The sequence below is a fragment of the Gracilinanus agilis genome, chromosome X (genome assembly GCF_016433145.1).
Source record: "Gracilinanus agilis isolate LMUSP501 chromosome X, AgileGrace, whole genome shotgun sequence".
Lineage (NCBI taxonomy): Eukaryota > Metazoa > Chordata > Mammalia > Didelphimorphia > Didelphidae > Gracilinanus > Gracilinanus agilis.
Genome location: NC_058136.1, coordinates 5513760 through 5522872, shown reverse-complemented (window position 1 = coordinate 5522872; position 9113 = coordinate 5513760). Strand labels below are relative to the sequence as shown.

General features: G+C 43.8%; 1 protein-coding gene across 1 annotated transcript in view; it reads right to left on the bottom strand.

The window, feature by feature from the left end:
* Window positions 1-736: 736 nt before the first annotated feature.
* LOC123253470 (diphosphoinositol polyphosphate phosphohydrolase 3-beta-like) overlaps window positions 737-9113 on the bottom strand; it is a 25985-nt gene continuing 17608 nt past the window's right edge. The window contains exon 2 of the mRNA XM_044682659.1: window positions 737-831. Within this exon, the coding sequence (XP_044538594.1) occupies window positions 737-831 (95 nt within the window). The remainder of the gene's footprint in view (window positions 832-9113) is intronic.

Below are 9113 nucleotides of genomic sequence, written 5' to 3'. Positions count from 1 at the left end.
ACTGTGCTGCCTAAGGAGTCACAGAACAGTGTTCAAATGATGGCTCTGCCACTCAATGGCTTTGTGACCCAGGGCAGATGGAGACCTTAGCCCTTCTGGCTCTTCCTTTCTTCATCTTTTTCATAAAATGGAAATGAGGAATCTTCAGATTGATAGGATTTGAGTTTAAACAAAATTAAGTAGACTCATCAAGGTCTGCTCAAAAATTTTGGGGCTTTAGTGAGCAGACCTAACATTTTATCCCTCAGTCTAGGCTGACTACAAGTTTTTTTTTTCTATTCTGACAGAGGATTTTGGGAAAAGGAGTTAAGTCCCATGTCCAAAATCCCATAGCTAGCTCTTGTCAGAGAAACATTTGAATCCCAATATTGTCTTAATTACAAGACTGTCTCTTTTCCCAGTATCTTAGTCTGCCTCTGACTACCTTTACAAATAAAGAACCTGATACCTATAGAGAAATTCCAAGTTACTGAACCTGGTGATTTAGGGGCAAAAGGGGGAAGAGAAACAAGATGCCATGAGTCTTAATCCTGTCCCTACTCTTTCTAGCTCACCTTGCTGCCTCCCAAATATACGAGAAATTGTGCTTTCCACAAAGTCAAACGTGATTTTACCACCTGGCTTTCAAAAGAACTTGCCTTTAGAGTTATTTTCCCTCTAACTCATCCCTTTGCTTTTTTGAAGATCAAGGAGAAAAATGGGTGGGATGAAGATCAGAATGTGACCATGGTAAAAGCTAAGCAGGTCTTTGTGTCTTCTTGACTTTCTCATCAATTTCTGGGCATTCTGTCTGTTTGCTCATGGACCCTAAGCCACTCTGAGAAGCAATGTCTGGAAGAAGAAGCAAAGAGTTCTTTAAATCCTAACTAGTCCAATGCTCTCCTTTCCAGGGCATGTCACTGAGCCAACACAAAGAGCTTTTACCCATTGACAGTTAGGAGTAGACATGACAAAAGTACCCAGGTCTCCTGAACATTCTAAAATGGCCAGAGAGGCTGCATACTCTGGAGCACAGAAGAGTGGGAGGACAAGGATGCCCAGACTCAGTGGAAGTGAAGGGCAGGTGCAGCCCCTGGTATGAGGAGCTGGGTTTGGAGTTGGGTGCTTATAAAACAGGCCTAACTCTTCTGTTATTCCTTCACTCTTGGCTCTGCTGGGTGGGCCTTCCCTCTCCTTCCCAGGCCAGATTCTCCAAGGAACTACTTCTGTTTTTGTTCATCTCTAATCCATGGCCTCATCCTCTTTCCCCCTACACTGAAATTTAGAAAGGAAAAACTACCTCTTCACACTTCCTTTGCCTGTGGCTGTGTCCTGTAAGGGACCAGTTCTGGAGCTGGACAGTTTTTGACTACTTTGCCCTTTCCCCACCCTTTCCTCATTCTTACCTTCTTGCTAGTGTTCCTTCTGTTATCTCTTCCCCTGTCCTTTCCTTCCTCCTTCCTCTCTCTAAAAACCAGCCTGGTTTTTGTCACTCCATCTTCTTTTTCTGTACTTCTCTTTTCCCCATGCTCAATCCTTTCTCATTTCTTTATTTTTATCCCTAACACATCTTTCCTTTATCAGTTTCGTTTTCCCCTTCTTTGCTCACTCCTCCATGCTCAATGCCCTAAGTTGTTTCAAATCATCTCCATCCTCTTCCTCCTTTTCTTTCCCTTGTATCCTCTTCAGCACACTTTCCTCTTAACTCCCTCCACAAACTTCTCTTTTCCTCACCCCTTAGTCCTCTCCCTTTGTGTCCTGTAGGGAATGTTGGGATAGTTAATGAAAGACAATGCCTTGGGAGACAGAGATCCCAAGACTAAATCTCAGCTCTGATTTGTATTTCCTGTGGGATCCTGAGCAAGTCATTGAACTTTTCTGGACTTCAGCTCCAACTTCTGTCAAAGTAGAAGGTTTAACCAGTTTGACACTGAGGGCCCTTCCCCCTCAAAGTGGATCATCTGAGAATCTACTTAGCCTCTTTCCTCTTCATATTTTTACTTTTTTTTCTCCTTGGTCCCTCCACTTTCTTTCCCCTCTCCTAGTCTCCTCCTTTGCCATCCTCCTTTGCTCCCCTCTTTGTCATCTCTACTATTGGCAACAGTCCACAAACCATGGCAACAGTGATGTCATCCTTGGCCACACTCTGCCTCCTTAGGAATCAGTGAACCTGTGTACAAATGATGGCTCTGCCACTCCATGGCTTTGTGAACCAGGGCAGATGGAGACCTTAGACCTTCTAGCTCTTCCTTTCCTTATCAGTAAAATGAAATGAGGAATCCTCAGATTGATAAGAGTTGAGATTAAACAAAATTAAGTAGACTCATCAAGGCCTTCCCACAAATTATGGGGACTTTAGTGAGCAGACCTGAGATTTCATCCCTCAGTCTAGGCTGACTATAATATCAGTTTTTTCTATTCTGACAGAAAGTGTTGTGAAAAGGAGTTAAGTCCTCTTTCCAAAGTCTCCAAGCCAACTCTATTCAGAGAAAAAAACATTTGAAACCCTATCTCTTCTTGATTGCAAGAGTGTTTCTTTTCCCATCATCTTAGTCTGCCTATGCCTACCTTAGCTAATGAAAACCTGATGCCTGTAGAGAAGTTCCATGTTATTGAACCTGTTGATTTAGGGGCAAAAGGAGGAAGAGAAACTAGGTGCCATTAGCCCTGATCCTATCCCTTCTTTTTCTAGCTCACCTTGATGCCTCCCAAATATACAAGGGCTTGTGCTTTCAACGGAGTCCAAAATGATTTTATCACCAGGCTTTCAGAAGAGTTTGTATTTACAGTTATTTTTCCCCCAACTTATCCCTTTGCCTTCTTGAAGATCAAGGGGAAAAGTGGTTGGGATGAAGATTAGGAATGTGACCACTGAAAAAGCAAAGCAGGTCCCTGTGACTTCCTACCTTGTCTTCATTTCCTGGGCATTCTCCCTGTTCCCTCAGGGACCCTCAGCCACTCTCAGAAACAGAGTCTGGCATCAGAGGTGAAGAATTCTTTACATTCAACTAGTCCAATGCCCTCTTTGCAGGACCTGTCACTAAGCCAACAGAAAGAAATTTGCCCATTGATATTTAGAAGTAGATATGACAAAAGAACACAGGTCTTCTGAACATTGTAAGATGGCCAGAGAGGCTGCTTACTGTGTAGCACAGAAGAGGTGGAGGAAAAGGATGCCCAGACTCAGTGGAAGTGAAAGGCAGGTGAAATATATGAAGGAAAACCTACCTCTCCACACTGGCTTTGACTGTGCCTGTGTCCTGTAAGGGTCCAGTTCTGGAGCTGAACAGTCTTTGTCTACTTTGCCCTTTCCCCATCTTCTCCTCTTTCTTACCTTCTTGCTAGTGTTCTTTCTGTCATCTCTTCTACTGTTCTTTACTTCCTCATTCCTCTATCTAGAAATCAGCCTGGTTTTTGTCACTTCTAGTTCTTTTCAGTACTTCTCTTTTCCCCATCCTTAATCCTTTCTCATTTCTTTATTTTTATCCCTTACACATCTTTCCTTCATCAGTTTCTTTTCCCCTTCTTTCCTCACTTCTCCATGCACAGTTCCCTAGGTTGTTGAAAATCATCTCCATCCTCTTCCTCCTTTTCTTTCCCTTGTATGCTCTTCAGCACACTTTCCTCTTAACTCCCTCCACAAACTTCTTTTTCCTCACCCCTTAGTCCTCTCCCTTTGTGTCGTGTAGGGAATGTTGGGATGGTTAATGAAAGACAATGCCTTGGGAGACAGAGATCCCAAGACTAAACCTCAGCTCTGATTTGTATACCTGTGGGATCCTGAGAAAGTCACTGAACTTTTCTTGACTTCAGCTCCATTTTCTACCATAGGAAAGGGTTGGACCACTTTGACAGTGAAGGCCCTTCCCCCTCAAAATGGGTCATCTGAGAATCTACTTCTCCCCTTTCCTCTTCATATTTTTTTCTCATTTCTCCTTGGCCTCTCCACTTTCTTCCCCCTCTCCTCGTCTCCTCCTTTGCCCTCCATCTTTGCTCTCCACTTTTGTCATCACAACTAGTGACAATATTCCACAAACCATGGTAATAGTGATGTCATCCTTGGCCACACTGTGCCTCCTGAGGAGTCATAGAACCTGTGTTCAAATGTTGGCTCTGCCACTCCATGGCTTTGTGACCCAGGGCAGATGGAGACCTTAGCCATTCTGGCTCTTCCTTTCCTTATCTGTAAAATGGAGATGAGGAATCTTCAGATTGATAGGATTTAAGCTTAAACAAAATTAAGTAGACTCATCAAGGCCAGCCCTCAAATTGTGGGGACTTTAGTGAGCAGACCTCACATTTCAACCCTCAGTCTAGACTGAGGATGATCTTAGATTTCTATTCTGACAGAGGATGTTGGGAAAAGGAGTTAAGTCCCATGTCCAATGTCCCAAAGCCAGGTCCTGTCAGAGACAAACATTTAAATCCCAATCCTGTCTTGATTGCAAGAGTGTCTCTATTCCCAGCATCTTAGTATGCCTATGCCTACCTTTGCAAATGAAGAACCTGATGCCTGTATAGAAGTTCCAAGTTACTGACCCTGGTGATTTAGGGGCAAAAGGGGGAAGTGAATTCAGATGTCAGGAGCCCTAATCCTATCCCTGCTTTTTCTAGTTCACAGTGCTACCTCCCAAATATACAAGTACTTGTGCTTTCTACTGAATCCAACAGGATTTTACCACTAGGCTTTCAGAAGTTCTTGTCTTTAGAGATATTTTTCCCCAACACTTCCATTTGCTTCCTTGAAGATCAAGGAGAAAAATGGGTGGGATGAAGATTAGGAATGTGACCATGGAAAAAGTAAAGCAGGTCCCTGAGACTTCCTGAACTTGTCTTCATTTTCTGGCCATTTTATCTGTTCCATCAGGGACCCTCAGCCACTCTGAGAAACAGTGTCTGGCAGCAGAGGTGAAGAGTTCTTTAGATCCCAACTAGTCCAATGCCCACCTTTCCTGGGCCTGTCACTAAGCCAACACAAAGAGCTTTACCCAGTGACAGGAGTAGACATGATAAAAGAACTCAGGTCTCTTGAACATTCTAAGATGGCCAGAGAGACTGCTTACTGTGGAGCACAGAAGAGTGGGGGGACAAGCATGCCCAGACTCAGTGGAAGTGAAGGGCAGGTGCAGCCCCTGGTAAGAGGAGCTGGGTTTGGAGTTGGCTGCTTATAAAAAGAGGCCTAACTCTTCTGTTATTCCTTCACCCTGGGCTCTGCTGGGCCTTCCCTCTCTCCACCCCAGGCCAGACTCTACAGGTCACTACTTCTGTTTTTGGTCACCTCTAATCCATGGCCTCATCCTCTTTCCTTCTACACTGAAATATAGAAAGGAAAAACTACCTCTTCACACTTCCTTTGCCTGTGGCTGTGTCCTGTAAGGGTCCAGTTCTAGATCTGCACAGTCTTTGCCTACTTTGCCCTTGCACCACCCTCTCCTTCTTCTTATCTTCTTGCTGGTCTCCCTTCTGACATCTCTTCCCCTTTCCTTTCCTTCCTCCTTCCTCTCTCTAGAAACCAGCCTGGTTTTTGTCACTCACATTTTCAGTACTTCACTTTTCTGTATCCTCAATCCTGGCTTTCTCATTTCTTTATTTTTATCCCTAATAATATCCTTCCTTCATCAGTTTCCTTTTCCCTTCCTTTCATCACTTCTCCAAGCTCATACTCCAAGGTCTTTGCAAACCATCTCCATCTTCTTCCTCCTCCTCTTCCCCTTGTATCCTCTTCCTCAAACTTTCCTCTTGAGTCCCTCCACAAACTTCTTTCTTTTTCCCCACCCCTTAGTCCTCTCCCTTTCTGTCCTGTAGGGAATGTTGGGATGGTTAATGAAAGACAATGCCTTGGGAGACAGAGATTTCAAGACTAAATCTCAGCTCTGATTTGTATACCTGTGGGATCCTGAGCAAGTCACTGAACTTTTCTGGATTTCAGCTCCATTTTCTGCCATAGGAGAGGGTTGGACCTGTTTGACAATGAGACCCCTTCCACCTCAAAGTGGGTCATCTGAGAATCTACTCCTCACCTGTCCTCTACATATGTTTTTCTTATTTCTCTTTGGCCTCTCCACTTTCTTTCCCCTCTCCTAGTCTCCTCTTTTGCACTCCTCCTTTGCTCTCCAATTTTGTCATCACAACTAGTGACAACATTCCACAAACCATGGCAACAGTGATGTCATCCTTGGCCATACTGTGCCTTCTGAGGAGTCATAGAACCTCTGTTCAAATGATGACTCTGCCACTCTATGGCTATGTGACCCAGGGCAGATGGAGACCTTAGCCCTTCTGGCTCTTCCTTTCCTCATCATTAAAATAGAGATGAGGAATCTTCAGATTGATAAGATATAAGCTCGAACAAAATTAAGTAGACTCATCAAGGCCTGCCCTCTAATTGTGGGGACTTTAGTGAGCAAAACTCACATTTCATCCCTCAGTCTAGTCTGAGGATAATATCAGTTTTCTATTCTAACAGAGGATGTTGGGAAAAGGAGTTAAGTCCCATGTCCAAAGTCCCAAAGCCAGTTCCTGTCAGAGACACACATTTAAATCCCAATCCTGTCTTGATTGCAAGAGTGCCTTTTTTCCCAGCATTTTAGTCTGCCTATGCCTACCTTTGCAAATGAAGAACCTGATACCTGTATAGAAGTCCCAACTAACTTAACCTGGTGATTTAGGGGCAAATTGAGGAAGTGAAACCGAATGCCTTGAATACTGATCCTATCCCTGCTTTTTTTAGTTCACCTTGTTGCCTCCCAAATATACAAGGACTTGTGCTTTCCAGAGAGTCCAACATGATTTTACCACCTGGCTTTCAAAAGAGCTTGCCTTTGGATTTACATTTGTCCCCATTTGTTCCATTTACTTCCTTCAAGATTAAGGGGGAAAATGGTTGGGATGAAGATTAGGAACTTGACAATGGAAAAAGCAAAGCAGGTCCCTGTGATTTCCTGACCTTGTCTTCATTTTCTGGGCATTCTGTCTCTTCCCACAGGGACCCTCAGCCAGTCTGAGAAACAGTGTCTGGCAGCAGAGGTGAAGAGTTCTTTAGATACCAACTAGTCCAATGAAGTCCTTTCCAGGGCCTATTACTGAGCCAACACAAAGAGCTTTAACCAGTGACAGTTAGGATTAGACATGACAAAAGAACCCAGGTCTCTTGAACATTCTAAGGTGGCCAGAGAGGCTGCTTACTGTGGAGCACTGAAGAGTGGGGGGACAAGCATGCCCAGACTCAGTGGAAGTGAAGGGCAGGTTCAGCCCCTGAAATGAGGAGCTGGTTTTGGAGTTGGGTTTTTATGAAAACAGGCTTAACTCTTGTGTTATTCCTTCACTCTGTCCTCTGCTGGGAGTGCCTTCCCTCTCCCTCCCAGGATAAATTCTCCAGGTCACTCTTTTTCTGGCCACCTCCATATCCTTTTCCTTTTAAACTGAAATTTAGAGAGAAAAATCTACCTCTCCACACTGCCTTTGCCTGTGGCACTGTCCTTTAAGGGTCCTATTCTGGAGCTGTCTTTGTCTACTTTGCCTTTGCTCCACCTTCTCCTCTTTCTTACCTTCTTGCTATTCTCCCTTCTGACATCTCTTCCACTGTCCTTTACTTCCTCCTTCCTCTCTCTAGAAATCAGAGTGGTTTTTGTCACTCCACCTTCTTTCCAGTACTTCTCTTTTCCCCATCCTTAATCCTTCCTTTCTCATTTCTTTATTTTTATCCCTAATACATTCTTCCTTTCTCATTTCTTTATTTTTATCCCTTACACATCTTTCCTTCATCAGTTTCCTTTTCCCTTACTTTCCTCACTTCTCTATGCTCTGACCACAAGGTCTTTACAAACCATCTTCATACTCTTCCCTTCTCTTCTTTCCCTTGTATCCCCTTCAGCACACATTCCTCTTAACTTCCTAAACAAACTTCTTTCTCTCTCCTCACCCCTTATTCCTCTCCCCTTCTGTCCTGTAGGGAATGTTGGGATGGTTAATGAAAGACAATGCCTTGGGAGACAGAGATACCAAGACAAAATCTCAGCTGATTTGTATTACCTGTAGGATCCTGAACAAGTCACTGAACTTTTCTGGATTTCAACTCCATCTTCTGTCAAAGGAGAGGGTTGGACCACTTTGATACTGAGGACCCTTCCACCTCAAATTGGATCATCTGAGAATCTACTCCTCCTCTTTCCTCTTCATATTTTTTCTTATTTCTCCTCGGCCCCTCCACTTTCTTCCCCCTCTCCTAGTCTCCTCATTTGCTCCCCACTTTTGTCATCACAACTAGTGACAACATTCCACAAACCATGGCAACAGTGATGTCATCCTTGGCCACACTGTGCCTCCTGAGGAGTCATAGAACCTGTGTTCTGGTGATGGCTCTGCCACTCCATTGATTTGTGACCCACGGCTGATGAAGTCCTTCGCCCTTGTGGCTCTTACTTTCCTTATCTGTAAAATGAAAATGAAGAATTTTCAGATTTGTAAGATTTGAGCTTAAACAAGATTCAGTAGACTCATCAAGGCCAGCCCTCTAATTGTGGGGACTTTAGTGACCAGACCTCAGATTTCATCCCTTAATCTAGCCTGAGGATAATATGAGTTTTCTTTTCTGACAGAGGATTTTGGGAAAAGGAGCTAAGTCTTATGTTCAAAGTCCCAAAGCCAGCTCCTGTCAGAGACGCACATTTGAATCCCAAACTTCTCCTGATTTCAAGAATGTCTCTTTCCCCAGCATCTTAGTCTACCTGTGCCTACCTTTGCAAATGAAGAACCTGATGCCTGTAGAGAAGTTCCAATTTACTGAACTTGGTGATTTATGGGCAAAAGGAGGAAGTGAAACCAGATGCCACGAGCCCTGATCCTATCACTGCTTTTTCTAATTCACCATGCTGCCTCCCAAATATACAAGGGCTTTTGCTTTCAACAGAGTCCAACATGATTTTACCACCAGACTTTCAGAAGAGCTTTCCTTTAGAGTTATTTTCCCCTACTCATCCCTTTACTTCCTTGCTTCCTTGAAGATCAAGGGGAAAAACGTTTGGGATGAAGATTAAGAATTTGACCATTGAAAAAGCAAAGAATTTCCCTGTGACTTCCTGAACTTGTCTTCATTTCCTGGGCATTCTCTCTGTTCCCTCAGGGACCCTCAGCCA